This window comes from Glycine soja, chromosome 7, assembly GCF_004193775.1.
Source record: "Glycine soja cultivar W05 chromosome 7, ASM419377v2, whole genome shotgun sequence".
Classification (NCBI taxonomy): Eukaryota; Viridiplantae; Streptophyta; class Magnoliopsida; order Fabales; family Fabaceae; genus Glycine; species Glycine soja.
Window position 1 is genome coordinate 29028092 of NC_041008.1, and position 19776 is coordinate 29047867.

The window sequence follows — 19776 nt, forward strand, 5'->3', positions numbered from 1 at the left end:
AACAATAATATGCATATGATTGAGATATGTATGCGAGCGAGGAATGCCTCTGTGTATGGACTCCTCGAGCCATAGTCCATACAGAGATCTAGGCAATCGCAATTTAAATCAAAGGATTATATGAAGAAATTGATGCAGAATTCACAGAGAGATGTCTACCTAGGAGCTTACTTGAATAGGTAAGTAAAATTGAATAAATCAATTTAAATAATGTATGCATTATAATAACTTAATGTTCTCCAATGCAGTTCACATTGGCAATTGATCGTTATATGTCCTAAGGATATTGTTGTTGTATGGTTCTATTTGTTGCACAATAAGTCCAACACCTACTTGAAAGGAATTATTATGAGGTCAATTATTGTATTTGGTAAGATATTTACTTTATCATTAGTATTTGACATCGATATTTTAAAATTGTATAATATGCATGCATGTTTCTATTAACCAGTGCTTTAAAGGGATTCAAGGATATTCAAGGAAGTAAATCCAAGGCAATTGCTAAATGTATTGCAGCTAAAGTAAGTCATTTAAAAAATTGTTAATGTCTTAAAAATTACATTTTATTACTGTGTACACTAATTTTCAGTTAACTTTGAAGATCTTATTGAATTTAGTGTAATAAGCAAAAAGGAAGCACTGAGTGTGGCTCCTATATGATGCATTGGATGTCAACGATAGTCCTAGGAGGTTTCAAGGATATTTGAGAAATGGTAATTAGGAACTTCAAAACTAATTTCATTTGTTATACTTGTTATTATTTATACTGATTAAATTATATTTTCTTATATCATACAACATCACTGATCCAAAACCATTGGAACCGAAGAGATTAAAGACAATTTGCATTTAGTGGGTAAGATTTTATGTCAAAGTTAAAAATGAAATACTAGGTGTTTAAGGAATTTTATAATTGTATATAGTTATGTTTAATTAAATTCAATTATATTAGATGATTTTATGTATTGACATCATTGTTTTCTTTACCTATTTCTTATAATTGATAGTAATTATTCAATCGTAATATAAAAATTTGTATTGTGAAACTATCTCGATGGGCCCGTTTTTAAATATACAGGTTTGGGTAAAATTTAAAAAATACACAGGATATTAAAAAATTGCAAAAAAACAATATTGATTTCTCTAAAAAATGATGTTGTGGTGCAAAAAACATCATTTTTTTTTTAAAAAAACCGATGTTGTAGTGCTCTCATTGATTTTTAGAAAAACCAATATTATCGTACACCTGACAACATCGATTTTCCTGAAAACCAATGTTGTGTTGCACATGACAACATTGGTTTTAAAAAAACTGATGTTGTTAGGTGTACGACAACATCGATCTTTCTAAAAACCGATTTTGATATATGCACTACAACATCGGTTATTAGAAAAACTGATGTTGTTTTTTTGTATATATTACATTTTTTGTTTATTACTTATTATGCGACATCGACTTTTCTAAAAAAACTGATATTGTGTATTATATGTTAACATCTGTTTTTAAAAATTCGATGTTAACATTGAGTTTATTAATGTCGGTGGTTTCAACATCAAAGTTGAAAAAAATTAATATTAAAAGTCTATTTTTGACCAATAAATTTTAAATAACTTTAATATAAGTTAAGAAAAAAAGTTGGGTCAAACTGACTAAAAATTTGAGCTTACTATACTATGAGAACCATTCACACTATTTGCTTGGGTTGACATTTTGCACGGTTAACTTCCCTAAAACTTTAACGTGCCTCAATATATAACTTGGTTCCACCTTGACAAGTTTACATTTGCGTCTTAGTTGCCATCTGCAGGTTGCAACAATTTTTTCTCATACCTTATTCTATATTTGGCATGGTCCATGACTTTAATAAGGTTATAGTTCCGGGCAGTGCAAGATATGACTAATCAGCATAACGGTTGGATGCACTGTACGTGTATTGGAGGGTGATGATCCATGCTGCAAACTTTATACGTTAATTTCTTTTTCTTTTTTTTTTCTCTTTTTCTTTTTTCTTTTTAACTTTTATATTGATTTTGAGAAGATTGTTTTTTAAAGGGGAGGTATTATTCCTTCCGTTTATAATAAAAAAGTAAAAATTACTACATGACTATTAAATCCGTGACATGCACCGATTCGATTAAATTTTATATATATATATATATATATATATATATATATATATATATATATATATATATATATATATATATTATTTTTATAAAAAATATTTTTAATAAATATAATTATATTAATATTAAGAAAAATAATTAATTATATTTTAAATTGAGAAAATATTGTCTTTAAAAATACTAGTTCTATTGAAATTTATTTTGATTGTTATTTTTTCAAGTAATAATAATAACGTAATACTTATATGATATGTATAAATTAAAAAATATAAGAAATATATATTAATAATTATTTAAAATTGACTATTCATCTCTGTTTGTAATATTCATATTATCTTAAATTTTTTTGTGTTATAATTAATATTTTTAAATACTTTGATTTGTAAAAATAAAAAATTTATTTGAAATTCATATTTTAATCATTTTGAATATATTAGTTTCAATTACGTGATAGTAGTTTTTAATATTATTATTACTATTTTGTTCTTTGATTTTAACTTCATTACTTATTACTTTTTGAGGTTATTTAACTATAATAATTTTTACATATTTGAGATTTTACATGTTTTAATTTAATTATTTTTAGAATTATATATCTATTAGAGTTTGTATGTAGTCCTAATTATTTTATATTATTACATTTTACTTTTTATATGTTACTTTTTTTGTCAGTTTTGATGAATTTGGAAATACAATTTAATTTAATAATAATTATTATTATTTTATAATTGAATAATTTCCACATATTTTGATAATTTTTTTAATAATAATAGTGGTAAATATTTTTCATAATGATCAATTATAAGGCATTAGGAATTTTTTCATATAAATTTAGTTATTAAAGAATAATAAATATTCATTAAGTATCATAAATATAAAAAGTAATATTTATTTTATTATTATCTTATTTGTATATTACTTATATATATTAAATTTAATTGGTGTTTTAAATTGTGTACTATTTAATATAATTTTTTCTTTAAAATACTAGTGAGTTTTTTGCATTAATTTAATTATCATTTTTTAAAGTGTTATATTTATACACAAAGAAAATAATTTTGAAACAAACTTAAGGGAAGTTAGTAGTACTACTGCACTATTACTCTAAATATAATCGATAATAAGGACTCTTTATATTTAATGTTAACAAAATATTATAAGCTGAAGATATAGAGTAAAAATCAAATTAATTATTGGTTTTTTATTGAAAAAATGAGAAAGGATAAAAATGTACACGTTATTTATTTAAAATATAGCATAAAAGAAAAAATATAAAAACATATATGAAATAGTTGAACGATAATGATCAAAACAGAAATAAACATGGTAGTAAAATAAGAAATGAAAAGAAAAAAATGCATAAAGTTACATACGCTACTAAAAAAAGTTGACTTTACGATGCAAATGCTACTAGGTTATTAAAAACCGATGTAGAATTTACCACGGTGACAATTTTGTAATTAGGGACAAAATTTTCGGTTTTTACATCGCGAATTCAAAGATGGTCGTATAGACCCATCTTAGAAGGCTTGAAGATGACATTTTTGCAATTTGGGGAAATTTAAACAAAAATGGCTTTGCTGAAGGACCATCTTTGTTTAATAAACCCTAAAATTCGCACGATGTGTTGCTGTCGAGGTCATTAATTGCTTTTGGAAACATTTTGCGCGTGTTGAGAGCTTGTGAAACAGCAGTACCGATTGTCCTTCCGGTTAGCTTGGTAAGTTTTACTCCGGCAACATCGCGTATTCCTTTGTGTGCTTAGCGTGGGTATTTCTTGATATCATCTGGGATGACTCCACTGAATTGCAGACGCTTGGCTACATTTGGGAAACTGCATTTGGAAAAAAGGAGGCCTAACTGCAGCAAAGAACAGTGTCGGTCTTGCATTAGACAAGGTTAGCATAAAGGTTAGCCCTTTTAGAATACTTCATGTCGTGTTTGATTTTTTTCTTTTCTGTTTTTGTGTCGTTGTTAGCATAAAGGTTATCCCTTTTACAATAATTGAAGTTAGTTACGTGAGGTTTCAAACAATTCAGACCACTACCTTAAGATTGAGAAATGGAGGTAGCCTAAATGCGGTAAAGGTTATCCCTTTAATTGAAGTTAGATACATGAGGTTTCAAACTCTTCAGACCACTACCTTAAGATTGAGAAATGGAGGTAGCCTAAATGCGGTAAAGGTTATCCCTTTTAGAATACTTCAAGTTAGATACATGAGGTTTCGAACTCTGCAGGCCACTACCTTAAGATGTGTATGTTTAGAGGAAATGCTTATGGGTACAAGTCAAGTCACACTATGACGATATTTTAGTTTAGACTTTAGTCTACAATAGGGGAAAAATTATCTAGTTATATAAGACTATGGGAGCATATGAACAATGTGAGGAGGAGGAGGACTGACTAGTCTTTTCAAAATCCTTATTATTATGCCACTGCAAGGCACTCCTTCCCTTGGGTTGTAGCAAGAAGGTGCTTCTTTTTCTGCAGATATTCCCAAAGCAAATTTTTTTCCAGTCTTTCAAAGAGTATGTGAGTGTGTTCATGTTTGAGTTCCAGTTGTCACTTAGATGCCAAGCATTTTGGACTATAGATATCTTTTAGAATTAAAAATGATATCTTTCAAAGAGTCTGTGAGGCTGTTCAAGTTTAAGTTTTCTTCTCACATGTGAAACCAAAATTAAAACAAGAAAAATCTTATATATAAAAAATCCAATAAAAACTCTCTAACATGTATAAAAAAGTGTTCAGATAAGTGTAATTAAAAAAAAAATTCATTACCATTGTGACACTTCAAATAAAAGAAATGTCTATGTTTCATAGTTACTAAGTAAGAAGAAGAGAGTATTTATAAATTGATTATAATTTCGATCCTTATTTAGCCTAAGATTTTTGGTGCAGTAAAATGAATAATATTGAACCAAAATCAGGGACAAATAGAAAATTTAAGTCTATAATGAAATCTTAAGAAAGTTACTAGTATTAAAAACTAAATAAAAAAATAGAAAATAAGAGATGTTATTATGTCCCTTTAACTTCTTCCTTCTTAGGATATTTTCATAGTTTTTTTACGTATTCTTCACAAATGAAGTTTCCTTTGAGTCTCTTCTTTACACTACACATGTTACTTTCAGCCATTACTATATCCTTTCTTGTCCAAAAGTTATCAAACACTTCCATATCTCAGCTGTCCATTTCTTGGCTTAACCCAATCTTCTAATCATCATAGTAGAAAAATGTTAAAATAATTCAAGAGGTTTAGTCATTTGGATCAGCTTCTTCTAGCTAGCTGGTTCATGTGGGGGGTTTGTGCAACAAAGTGCCCAGTTTATGGGATGTGCAAAACATATTATATGAGCTATTATGTGTATAGGGTTTCTATATCCATCCACTACTAGAAAAAAGTCTTTTTACGACACTGATTCTACGACGGTCGTACGAAGACCGATGTAGTAAGTTAAGCGGTGGCATTTTTGTAAACAGTTGTTACTTTTTTAAGGCGGTTTTCTCACAAACGACTTTAAAAATATTTTACAACATCGTTTTTTTAAGACCGTCTTTGAAACCCACTTTCTGTTGCTGACGTGGCACATTTTAATTGGGCTAACTGGCAACCCTAAATCAATACAATATTTTTCTAGCTGTTCACTCTTCCATTCTCTCGTGACTTTTCATTTTGCCATCTCCACGATTTTCGGCACCTTCTCCACCGCCGCTGCACCCAAATGCGCCTTCGTCAATAGCCTTTACCGCTCCAGCTTCAGTTTGTTGATTGAAGACAACAACTTCCAGCGAAGCAGCGTAAGTGTTAGTAAAAGATTTTATTTTTCTCTCTCTCTCTTCCTTCTAAACGCCGCTTCCGCATCTCTCTTCCTTTTCTAACTATAGATTTTATTTTTCCCTCTGATTCTTCCTTTTTATTTTATGTTTTTTTCTCCGATGTGACTGGCGTTTGTTTTGTGTGTTTTTCGTGTGCGCCAAAGCCTTTGCGTTCGTTAATTTTGTTTTGTGTATTCGGATCGAGTTGTTTCACGTTCGGTTACGGGGATCTTCGGTTTAGGTTTGTTTAGGGATTTTTTGTTTTTTTGTTTATGTTGTGGATGAGTTTTTCGTTGGATTTGTTGTGTTCTGTGAGATTGATGGATTTTTTTTAATTTATATTCCTTCAATGTTTTTTCTTTTTTGGCAAAATGAATATTTTATTTATGGACAGAATAGATTTGCGATTTTTGTCTCTTAAATTCATGTTTGAACGGTGGTGTGACTTTCCTATTTGGTTCTATTTTTATGAAGCCTGTTGACTGCAATTTTGCTTCTGAAAAATTAAAAAGGAAATGTGTTACTATGGTGAGATGGGTTGTCATTACTTCCCTTGATGTTCCTCCTCGATGGATTCGAGCTCTGGAAGTCCCACTCCTTCACCATCATTTGCCAGCTATATGATCTGTTTTTTCTTATTTTTGCAAGCTAAATATTGAAACTTATTATGAAAATATGCCTCCATGAAAGTTGAATACAGCTTAGGAAGGTAATTGTTTAAGCAATTCTAGGAATTTTCACGTGCTAACTTATGAGGATCAAGAAGGGGACTGGATGATGGTTGGAGATGTGTCGTGGGAGTAAGTGATACATATATGTCTCAAAATTGAACTCTTAAATCCTATTAGCTCCATTTTTCAGTGTATTTTTTTAACCCTTTTGTATTTGATAATTAATACAGGATGTTCTTGAACAGTGTGAAGAGGCTGAAGATCACAAGAGCTGACAGATGCTAGTTAATTTAATAATGTATACAATCTCTCTCACAACACAAGCTCCTCCTCAATTTTCATTGTTCATAAATTTTTGCTGTAGATCTAGTTATTAATTAGTGGGTTGGTGAAACTCGTTGAAGTATTTCACCAAAAAGAATGGATCCCGTGATTATCATATATCTAATAGCTTTATACACCAAAAAACAATATAGATGTGTAACTTCTTACCTAATTCTCAATTCAGTACATAGCTGCATTATTCTTAGTCTCTCTGTTTGATGATGGAGTCATCTAATTTTCCTCTTTGTTTTGGAACTAGCTCCATTATTTTGTAGTCATTTGGAACAATGCATCTCCCTTTTGTCTTCATACCTTTAATGCATGATGTTTCTTGGTGTCTCTTTTATGATGGAATAGTCCAAAATTTTCAAGCTTGGTTTGGAACTAGCTCAATTAATTTTTTAGTGATTTGGTTGGTATATTGCACCTTCCTTCCATGAATTTTACCTACAAGTTGAAATATGAAATACTCTAAACCGTGTGTTACTTAAAATGTATCAAAGGTAATAGTGAAACTATAAAAAGAAGGTATCCTAATTTCCCTAGAGGGGCCTTTTTTCTGCTGTCTCTGCTTTGATGTGTTTGGCTTTGTTGGGTACAACATAATGATGCTTGGTCTTCTGAGAGACTTTCTATTTTGCAGAAACTGATGGAGGTTTCAAGCCTACACTGTCCAAGGTTAGGGTAGCAATCATTGAACATATTAGTAATCATTGTACAACTATATATGTTTACTTTTATTCTTTGGAATTAATTTTCTCTTTTGTTTGATAATTTAATTTTAATACATAACCTTCAATACTTACGCAAATGAAATTGTTTATATATTCAATAGAAGATTGCACAGTGATGAATAATTGTTGGGGAGAGATGAGTAATTTTGATGCGCATCATATTCAATGTTAAATTTTGTAGTACTTTTAGTTTAAACTATCAGTTATAGTCACATCTATCCTTTTTTCTAATGTATACAAATTCACTGGTTTTTTCTTTAATGCTCCATTATCTCTGAATCCTTGTAAGGATGACAACAATACTTGTTTACATGTGCATGTATGAAATTACAAATTCTTGGTCTTAATACAAAATTCCTTAGGGAATATATATGCTGTAGATATTTGTCATTCTCATTCATCCAATAACTTGTTATTGCTTACAGGTTGAAATGAACGTAGCATGGCAACAAGGAAATCTGAGAAAATTCTGCCAAGAGAAAGGAATTCATGTGAGTGCATGGTCCCCTTTGGGAGCTAATGGTGCTTCATGGGGTTCTCTTGCTGTGATAGATAGTCCAGTCCTAAAAGACATTGCAATTGCAATAGGCAAGAGTGTGGCACAGGTGAATTTCCTCTTTGGGATTTCTTTGCTCTTGGTTTCCTTCCTAACCAAATAATATAGGCACTATAATTAAAGGATAACATTCTAGGTGAATTTCCTCTTTGGGATTTCTTTGCTCTTGATTTCTTTTCTCTTTGGGATTTCTTTCCTCTTGTTTTACCTTTGGGTTTGCCCTATGGGCATCAGCATCTCCAACTGAGCGTCCCTGCTGTCAAGGGTTACAAATATTCTATACATTGTTTCACAGCTTCACATACCCATTTTTAAATAATTAACACATTTGTATGACAGAATAAAATTTTGATTGAGAATGCCATGTAGTATCACAAATTTACATCTACATCATCAATACTTGGTCCCAATTTGAAACTCTACAATTCAATCAAGTCCTTCATCTCTTTATAAACATCATTACAGGCCTTTCCATGTTTTTTTAGAATACATTAAGTATAATTCTCACAAATCAGTAAGCCCATGATAGCATTTAACGCAGATCCTGAAACCGTTCTATGAACTAATCAAGAGTGAAACAACGATGATGAGAACTGCTTCTCAGAAATGGGGCTACATTCGGATCATGGCTGGTACAATCTTTGGAGGCATCCTTGGATTCTATGTCATGCACCGCCTTGAAACTAACTACAAGGTTAGCATAGCATCACTCTCTTCTCGATTGCTTGTTCAAGTAAGATATCTAAGCACTTAATCAACCTTTTCTTTCGTCTCTTAATTTGGTTGTCTTCTTAGCATTGACTATTCTCAGTCTCAATTTAGTATATAGTAGAATTTATTTTAGATGATTAACAGTTAACCAAGCAGAGAATCCCAACATACGTACACTAAAAATACTATTACTAGTTCCTATCTAAAATTAAATCTCGATTGTGCATTCATGATAGCTAGCCGTGTCTCAGATTTCGTCACAGTGAAGATCCTATGCACTAATTAGAGATACAAGAGCAAATAATTAATCAGGGAGAATTGGATACAAAACGGACAATATCTTTCAGGATCTCCTTATTTTAAATAATAACCATATAATTACCTTATCATTCTCACGACATTAATTATTTCCTTGTTTAAGACAAGATTTAGTTTCCTTGTGTTAAGATTAACTCTTGTATTAAAAAAAGAGATGAGGAACTTGATGACTGAACAAACAAGAACAATTTGGTAGAAGCAGCTCTACATATTTGAGACAGCTCCCGAGCCATGGTGGTATCTTATTTTACAATGGTTACCCATATTACTACAACCGAAACTAGATCAAAATCTATATCTACATCTATGTATAAATAAGGGAGATTTGAAACTTTTATAATTGAAATTTCAATTTAATAACAGTCTTTGATTTGATTTAATCGTATTTAGCCATTGATCAAAAATTAAAATAATAATTTTTAAAGATTATCAATTAAAATAATAATTTTTAAAGATTATCAATTTAATAACAATCTTTGATTTGATACAATTTTAATTGATCCAACATTAATGAAAGATTATCAATTTTTAAAATAATAATTTATTATAATTATAATAATTATTTTTTGTATATTTATTAAATAGAAATGAAGAAAACTAATAAAATAAGACATAATGAATTATCAATTTAAAATTTAAAATTAATTATTTACTTTTACTTTCTTATGATTTATTTTAAAATTTATGATTGTTATTTAAAATGTAAATTAAACTTTTTTCTTAATAGGTGTATTAAAAAAGAAATCTGAAAATATGATTTAATAGAAATTATGTATTGTTTAAGATATTGTTATGTTTACAATTACTATATTTTATATATTTATTATTAAATAGAATAAGAGAAAAATAATAAATAATAAATAATGTAGTAAAGGAAATTTATAATGTCTTAAAATAAGAAAAAATGTATTCTTATACAAAATAATAAAATAACAATTATTTTCAAAACTAAATTTTTAACTATTATTTTAATGATAATTTCCGTTAAAGGAACTAAAAACTTATTATTATTATTACTGCACTTATATATTAATAACATTACATTTATATTTTGTAAATAGTTTTTTTACTAAATAATTTACCTAGTCAGATTTAATGAATTTAATTATATTAAATTAGAATTTAATGATATTAAAAACAAAAAAATAAATCTGTTTTTAAATATAATACTCTTTATAATATATAATAATATGATAGTGCCATTTTAAACAATTGACCATTAAATTAATACACGCATCAATATTTTATAATATATAATAATATGATAGTGCCATTGTGAATTGTGAGTTTATCATTTCTTAATTAGAATTCTTGGTTTGAGCTTCTGGAATAAATTTCTCTCCTTTCCACTTTTCTTAGCCACATTGAATTTAGAACTCGAGAAAATAGATAGAAAAGATGAAGAAAAAAACCCATTAATTATTAGTTTTTCTACCTTTGAATATTGGGTTTGTTTGAAACTCTTTTGAATTCTCTCCATATTTTTTTCCTTAATCTTTAGTTTATTCAGGGATAAACATCTTGACTAATCCAAAGATAAATGAAATCTGATCGAGAACTATTTCTTCAACCATTATATAAAATTCTCTCCATATAAGCTTTAGCTAAGTGCTTCTTATTTATTCTGATTTCTATAGTTTCTGATTATAATGCTGGAATTTGAAAAAGAGGCACATCTTCCCTTAAAGTTTGTTGAGAAGGGCCGTGCTTTATTAAGCAAAATTCCTTGGGAGTATCCTTTATCATAATTAATTCTTCAAAGTTCAAATACATTAATTTTACAATGGTTTCTGAAATTTGGTTACACATTTACGTTTCAATGGGTAATTTTTTTTCTTTATTTGGTGAATTTGAATTCTTGCCTCACGAAGAACATGGTGGTATCTTATTCCAGGAATAAAATCCAAGATAGTAAACTAACTCTCAAAGAGCTTGAAACTACGCACAACAACTATATGAAAAGACAAGAGGTTTGGATGACACGGGTTTTCAAATTGAATTAGTTTGCATGATTATATTGCTGGTCATATTATTCTTAATGATAAGCTTTTGAGGAAGTAATCTAGTCATTATTTTTTTCTTTCATTTTCATAAAATAGGAGTTAGATAATGATATGAGGAAGTGCAAGGAAGAGTTCAAAGAGTTTGAGAGGATTGCTTGATGAGGAGAAGGTCTTAGAAGAAATCACAGAGAGTTCCAAAGGTGAAGTCTTTTCTTTTTTATATTCAACAATATATTAGAAGTTGCTTTTAGGATTAGACAAAAATTGCGAAGTTTCTAACATGTGGGTACTAAAATTGCTAGAAAAGAACAGGGGGGCAAAAATTGTGGATAAGGAATTAAAGGGGGTCTAAAATTGCAATTTAGCCTCAATACTATTAATTTTATCTTTATCAATACTCTACTTTGTATATAATCAACACATTCCATTAGTTTAACTTCTTACAAATCTTTGCAGCAAAATATGATGTTGCAATATCAACAGCATGCCATGGACTTGATTATATTGTGGTGGAAACAACTAATGTAGCTCAAGCATGTGTTGAGTTACTTCGTAGAGAGAATCTTGGTGTCGCTACTTTCATGATATTGGTATTTTTTTATTTTTTATATTAATCAACTTGTTTTTGTCTCTAAATGGCTGTTTAATATTTTGAATGGCATGAATTAAATATGTTCACTTTTACTTCTGGACCCTTGGATTTGTATAACTGTGACTGAGTTCATGCTCTACGATATATTTGCTAATTTAAGGACATGTTGGTATAAGAGTGTTTTCTGTTTCAATTTTTGTTTATTTTCACCTATAGTGACAAAAATGTGATAACAATTTCACCATTTTTTGTTTTTAAAGATTTTATATGAAAATTGTGAAATCACTCATTAACTTCCAACTAACAGCTTGAGTTTTTGGCATGGTTGGCCACTTGAGTTTTTGAAGGGGAAATTATAAATTTCGCAAAAATAATAAAAAAAATTCATTATTCTACATCGGTTGAGTGATAAACGATGTAGAAACACTTCAAATTCTACATCGGTTAACTTATAACCGATGTAGAAACCTTGTCATTCCTACCCATTCTACATCGGTTCAGTAATAAACGATGTAGAAATCCTTCAAATTTTACATCGGTTGACTTATAACCGATGTAGAAATCTTGCCATTATTACCCATTCTACATCGGTTGACTGATAACCGATGTAGAAACCCTACCATTCAACATCGGTTTCAACCTTAGAACCGATGTAGAAAGCTCACATTCTACATCGGTTGAGCTACACAACCGATGTAGAAAGGTCGGCCTTCAAAGACGGTCCTCCAACCGATGTTGGTATTCAACGACACTGTGTTACCACCACGCGTCATAACCGATGTAGAAAGGCCATTAGAACCGATGTAGAAGACCTTTTTTTTAGTAGTGATCTCTCTAAACAACTTTATGCCCAAATCAAAGCACATTATTATCTTAAATGCTCAAGAGTAAAGAGTATGTGAGTATGTTCTCATTTGAGTTCCAGCTGTCACTTAGATGCCAAGCATTTTGGACTATAGATACATCTTTTAGAATTAAAAATGATATCTTTTAAAGAGTCTGTGAGACTGTTCTTGTTTAAGTTTTCTTCTCACATGTGAAACAAAAATTAAAACAAGAAAAATCTTACATAGAAGTTGGAAGAAAATTACAAACCTCAGTCTAAAGTTTTTGGTTCTGAAATTGAAGTGCATCATTATCTGCCTTTATAGCTTCATATTGTCTTTTGAGAAGATCATAGTCCTTCTCCAACTGCTTGGTCTTCCACCTAGTCCTTCTGTTCTGGAACCATATAGCAATCTGTCTAGGTTGCAATCGAAGAGCCCTTGCAAGCAGCATTTTCCTCTCAGGTTCAAGGTTGTTTCCCAACTCAAAGCTCTTCTGAAGTGTCTTCACTTGTTCCATGTTAAGCCTCCTTTTCTTATCTCTTGCCTGTGATCCATCTAAAGAAAACTTAAAAATTTGGATAGTCTATACTTATTATGACTTTTTTTTTGTCTCTAAAGGCATTAAATTCGGCTGAAAAATAATTTTTATGAGCATAATAAAAAATGAATTATCCTCCAACTTTTCATCGAGATAGTCTTCATAACAAATAAAAAGAAAACAAAAAAAAAATCATTCAACAAATAGAAAAAAAACAGAAAATCTTAATGACCCTTAATTTTTTCAGTGAAATAAATTTAATTTTGTTTGCCATAATTTGAGGCTTGAGTTGAGTTTACTTTATTTTTTATTTCGTGGAAAATTGAAAGGAACAAGGCTTGAGTTGAGTGGAACTAATTTATAAAAATTTTAGTAATCTCTATATTATAACTTTTTTAGTAATCTTAATAATGACATAGAGTTAGGAACATGCCTAAAATTTCAGAAAAATTAAAAAAGATTGTGGTTCTGGCAAATCCTGTGAAGTACTATTTTGTCTAATTTGAGGATCTATTTCTTGAGATCCATTGTCTCCATGATTAGATGCTACTCCAGTGTTGTCGCTGTCATCCACAACCACATTGTTCAAATTTTGATTATCATTAGTGCTACATGCATTATTCTTTAGCACTGAAGATTTAGTTTCATGCTTGGATGGACTTTCAGGATCCCTTGAACCCCTTTTAGACCTTAATTTTGTTGAAACACAAGGAAAACCAATATTTGCTTGAGGTAGTTGGTCAACCTCATTATAGCCGATGGAAGCAATTACAATATCCTGAGGAATCACATAAGCAGAAATTAGTGATTCATTTTTGTCCCTGCAATTGCTAGAAGCACTATTAGAAAATACATTTTCAACATCTTCTACATCGGTTGTAAAACCGATGTTGAAAGCACAGAAGTTGAATGTATTGTTGTTAACATCGGTTTTCAAAAACCGATGTTAACATAAAAATGTTAACATCGGTTTTATAAATAACCGATGTTATAAAGAAAGAAGTACAACAAAATAAGTGTATGCGTGAGGGACGTTGACATCGGTTTTCCGCTAAAACCGATGTTAATATGCTACATTAACATCGGTTTTTAAAGAAAACCGATGTTAATGTAACATATTAACATCGGTTTTCTGCTAAAACCGATGTTAATAGGTTACATTAACATCAATTTTTAGAGGAAACCGATGTCAACGTTCATCATTCATGCACCTATTTTGCTGTAGTAATTTATGTATAACATCGGTTATTTATAAATAACCGATGTTATTGCATACAGTTTAACATCACTTATTTATAAATAACCGATGTTAACCTATGTACATTAACATCAGTTGTTTATAAATAACCAATGTTAACCTATGTACATTAACATCAGTTTTTTAGAAATAACCGATGTTAAGTTGAAATTTGACATCGGTTTTTGTTAATAACCGATGTTGTTTTCTTTAGTAACATCGGCTATTGTTAATAACCGATGTTGTTTTCAAGTTTTTTTTATATAACCTTTCTGTTTTTACAATAAACCCAAAATTGTACCTGTAAAATGTAATTTCTGACTCAATTCACAACAAATAAACATTTAACCTGCTTTCAAGCAGTTTTAATCACACAATAAACAATTAATAATTGATTTATCATAAACAAATGAAATCAATGTTCAAATTACATAAGAAATGTAAAAAATGTTAAACCAAAGTAAACTAAGCTAAACTTAATGTCCATATACCCTAAGTTTGATGTCTACATCGGAGATAAAACTGTGCCCACTGGATCCGCAACGCCTTTAATCTCTCTGGCTCCAATGGTCTAGGATCGTTAAAATACTGCATGATGAAATAAATGATAATAAATTAATAATGTAATACAAATTATAAAAAAAATCGGATTTGTTTGAAATAAACGTATTGCTTCCCAGTTATTCCTAAAAGTTCCTAAAATGATGGTGGACATCCAGTGCATGACATAGTAGCTGCACTCAGTACTTCCTTTTTGTCTATTACACTAAATACATAATGAAATTTGGATATTAATTAAACAATTAGTGTACAAACACATAAGAAATATATATAAGTGGAAGTTTTATGTAAATGACGTACCTTGACGACAATCCACCTAGTAGGACCCTTTGATTTAGGCTGTGGAGCATCATCAAGACCTTTTAAAGCACTGTTCTAGATGAGTTACAATTAAAAACTGTTGTTGTTGAGGTATTTCAATGCAAATGTATAGAAAATAACACTAACCTGTTAATAATCCCCTTAAGGTAGTTGTCTGGCCTGTTATGCAATGAACAAAACCAGACAATTAGGTGTTCCTTGGGCAGGATGACCACCATCTGCCAGTGTCCGCTGTAGTGGAGACGAATATGAGTTAGTATATTAGTAAACATTAATTAAATTAAGTTATTTTGTGTGACTTACCCATTTAGGTAGGCTCCAAGATAGACATCGCGCTTTGAACTTTGCATCCAAGTCTTTATATAACTTTCAGACTCAAATTGTGATTGCCCAGACCTCTGAATGGACTGTGGCTCGAGGAATCCATAGATATGAGAATTCCCCACTCGCATACTTGTATTAGTCAGATGCCGGTGGTATATCTATGGATAATTAAAAGTAATATAAAATGACTTACAGAATCCACAACTGTAACACTGATATGCTGAGACATTGACCACCGTGTGTGATTTCCGAGAGGTCTTCGTGCTTTATGTAGAGCGGGAAATCTGGATTAAAGACTCCGAACACGGTGGCATCCCATGTAACCTGGTAAGGCCTCAAGAAAAGTTTTGGGATGGTCAATGTCATCAGATAAAGTGGATCATCAACCTCCGGATCAGGCTTTGGAGGTGGTTTTGCCGGAGACACAACTACCTGTTCATGAAACAAAGTTAAATGGCCTAATTTGAGACACATTGAATGAATTAATTTTAAAAGAACAAACATAAAGTAAGAATAATGTATCTGCTGTGATAAAGACTTCACCAAATGTGTCGGCCAAGCAAGGAAGGTGTGAAGTGCCTGCCCCACTAAGGAAACCTCATCAGTGGGTACAGGAACTGGAGCATCTGCATGTGTAACCTCCTCCACACTCACCTTTACTTGGCCAGGCAACAAAGGAGTGTTATGAACAACAGTGGATCCCTCATAAACTCTCCCCATGGAAACTAGGCGGGCAGGATCTGCTTCTATGTATAAGTCGCACCTATCAGAGTCACCCGTCTCAGGATCGTTTCCTGAGGGATCAACACAACTCCCCTTTGTCCTCACTCGAGGACCGGAGGGACCAACCAGAGGGTTAGGAGGCATTGTAAGTCCCTGAGATTGCATCTGCGACTGAAGCTGGGACTACATCTGGCTGAAGGATGCCATGACCTGCCGTGTCACTCTCTCTGTGATGGACTCCTCTAGCTGGTCCCTGATTTGTTGGGTCAACTGCTGCAATTCCTCAGAAGGTAGGGAGGAAGAGGTGCAGGACATCCATGGAGCCGAACCAAAGTAGTACTTGATGGTGACACCGGCTCCAGCAGCACGGACACGTCCAGGGTGCTCTGGACGTCCAATAGCAGTGGTCAGAACATCCTGACGTCCATGGGGGACGAAGGATCCCTGTGTCGCCTGCTCCTCAAAGGAATCCTGTACAGAAAACACACAGTTGTACATGGCATTCCCAAATTATTGAAATATAATTGTAATGGTTATTTGAAAATGACTTACGATCTTCTTAGCGATTTCCTCTGCAGCCTCAGTCGTCATCTCCCCTGTTTTCTTCGTGCGGGTCATCTTCCACTTCACGTGGCGTCTGACCGGGGATGGAGGGTCGATGACGCCATCAACGCTTCCGAACTGTGCAGCTTCCTTGAGCTTCTTCTTCGTCTTCTCAGCTAGGAGCTTCTGCTCCAAATATTCATAACCCCCACGAGACAAAACGTGGGGGGCAGTGTTTTGTTTCTGGATGGCCTGTGCCTTTTTGCGCACATCCTACAAAAATAAAACAACAATCTTTCAAATTGGTAGAATGAAGTATAACAAGTTCATGTTTTTTGAAAAACAACTTAAATGACAAGGAACATACCTCCCAAGAAGAATCTCTGCGAGTCTGGCAACACCAGCTTCCTTGCTTATCCCGTATTTCTCACAGACAGTGTCTCCACACTATCGGTATCGGGTGCAAGGGCCCATTTCCTCGTGAGGTCTGATTTAAACTGCCTCCATCTCTCGCCCACAGTTTGAAGTAACTTCCTTTTCGTTCTACTATCAGAATCCTCTGGGATTTCAAATTCCGCCTGACAATATCAAATAAGGTTTATTTGTTACAATAATGCATTTTTTGGCTATTAATTAGACAACATCAAATAAGAAAATATAAATACCTTAATATCCTCCCAAATCAAGTCCTTCTAAGCAGTAGGGACCTCCTTCCAGTTCTCGTACGTGATGTTCACCTTATCACGCGCCACAATCCCCAAATAAGTTCTTAATTTCTTCTTATGGGGACCGTCAGCCTTGCCGGTAGCAGGATCAATGTGGACCACTGGTCTCTCAACACCAGCTGGTCTAGCAGACAAGGATCGTAGACGTGAGGCTTTGCGTGTCCGCTTCACAGCAGACGGTGAAGCTGATGCATCGGAAATAGGAGGAGGAGGAGGAGGAGGAGGAGAAGGAGGAGGCGAGGCCGGTGGAGAAGCCTTGATCCTGTATACATCATTAAAATGTAATTTTGGGTTACATACAAATATCGACATCAACAGTTCATTGTATTCAAAAACTATAAAATAAATATCAAACTTAGGTACACTACTATAAATTAAGAGAACAAAAGTAAAAAAAACATGATGTTAAACATGTAAAAAAAATTCAAAACTTACTTTTGAAGTCATTTAAAATATATTAAACCAGTATAAGTATTTCGTACATAATATAAATAAAGGTTACACAAATAAGACTAAAATAAATGTTTAATTTGGTGTGCTACCATAACGTTGATTGCATGAAATGAAGCGTTGATGGTGAAAAAATTGCTTACGCACGGTGCGGGATATGATGCACTCACACACGCTAGAAAGCATAATTTTACTAATTGAACCATCCAAAGCTTGCAAGTCTCCACCCATCATCATGTTCAAACTGAACAGAAAGTACCCACAAGCATGCACTAAATTGCCTATAAAGTCAAAAGCGTGTTTAATTGAATTTATTTTAAACTCTGTCATATGTGTTTGATTACAATTATGAGGCATCTCACTGCTGAATTTGGTTCATCCTGGTCCTTCTGTCCTTGCTGCAAATGACCTGCATAATGGTAGTTTAGTGCAGTGTCTATTCTCTTCTAGGGTCAATCTCTAGTAGGACTCTAAGGTTTTTATTTTTTATTTATGACATAAAGGTTGATTGGATTAAGATATTTGAAAATTGGAACTTCAAAAGAGTCAAATTACTCTTCATGCCTTATTCTGGAATAGGATAGTTTCCTTTTCCCTGAATTTTTATATAACCTAAAAAATAAATGTAGATGGATTTGGCTTCATTCAGTCATATGGTTTGGACTTTAATCTTAGTTAATGTCCTTAGCATCATTTTCTTAAATAAGAAGACTGCAATGTGCAAATACTTCAGCACCATTTCTGGCTACCTTTCTTCTCCAGCTCTAGGGACTTCAGAAGGTGTGGCCATTGAATGATATTTTGGTCTTATATAACAGTAACATTAAATTTTAAGTTAGAGGTGATAGAAGGGTAGAATTCTCTTTTTAAAGTGACAACCCTATAATTTAAATCTCATGTTACAAATAAAATTCACCTACATACTTTAGCTATGACCAATCACTTATGAGTTAAATAGGCTGCTGCTGCTGTACATAATAAGTTAAGATACCATCTCTAGGATTTGAGTCACAGTTTGTACATAATAAGGCCAAAATTTTTCCCACTCCCAATATGTGTTGTGTATTTGGTTTTTTGGGTGATGAAAGTTTGTTTGTTGTTAATGTTAGTTATCATTAAGGTGGAGTTGTCCCACTTATAAACCAAACTCCTTTAACACTCATCAGCAATCACCAATTCAAATATATATACATACATGTATACATCGAATCCCAATACAAAATCCCTTTAACTAGTTGTCTATTTGTTTCTGTTTATGCCATGCTACTCTGTTTTCTCATCCATTCAACAAAACCAAAGTTCATACTGTTTTCAGCCTTGAAGCAAGTCATACCCTTTAAAAACCATGTTGATTTGATCTTCAGATCAATCAAACCATACTGTATCTCATCTGTTTCAACTCCACTCAAAGTACTATCATGTTTTTATTTTATGCAAAGTTTTAAAAAGCAGTCGGCCACTGCAATTTTGGCCTCAACATCAAGGTGTTTGAGGTTTGTCTGACCACAACGTGACTACAATTGTGGTTGCATTTATCCACAAGATTTTCCCTTTATCAAGAATAGTCATGAAACCATGATTGCGACCGCAATTTAAAATCATTGTGGAAGGACCAATGATAGTGGGTGCTGGTCCATCAGGGCTTGCTGCAGCAACATGTCTTAAACAAAAA

The 19776-nt window shown here is 32.1% G+C and overlaps 1 protein-coding gene and 1 long non-coding RNA gene across 6 annotated transcripts; one reads left to right on the forward strand and one right to left on the reverse strand.

Annotated features, from left to right (window-relative positions):
• Positions 1-3716: 3716 nt before the first annotated feature.
• LOC114419251 lies at positions 3717-12048 on the forward strand. 5 transcript variants are annotated; one of them, XR_003668219.1, is made up of 10 exons: positions 3717-3847; positions 3940-4037; positions 6678-6746; positions 6848-6915; positions 7585-7619; positions 8101-8280; positions 8773-8925; positions 11155-11230; positions 11360-11463; positions 11720-12048. It is a non-coding gene; the product is annotated as an uncharacterized LOC114419251 (long non-coding RNA). The 5 variants fall into 5 exon arrangements; XR_003668217.1 differs by lacking the exons at positions 3717-3847; positions 3940-4037 and adding an exon at positions 5287-5928 and having other exon boundaries at positions 6637-6746; positions 8761-8925; XR_003668216.1 differs by lacking the exons at positions 3717-3847; positions 3940-4037 and adding an exon at positions 5302-5928 and having other exon boundaries at positions 6647-6746.
• Positions 12049-12956: 908 nt separating this feature from the next.
• On the reverse strand, positions 12957-16977 carry LOC114420559 (homeobox-leucine zipper protein ATHB-13-like). Its single transcript, XM_028386423.1, has 3 exons — positions 16939-16977; positions 13771-13998; positions 12957-13226 (listed from the first exon to the last, which is right to left on the reverse strand). The coding sequence occupies exons 1-3, from the start codon at positions 16975-16977 to the stop codon at positions 12957-12959; spliced, it is 537 nt and encodes a 178-aa protein (XP_028242224.1).
• Between the last annotated feature and the right edge of the window lie 2799 nt (positions 16978-19776).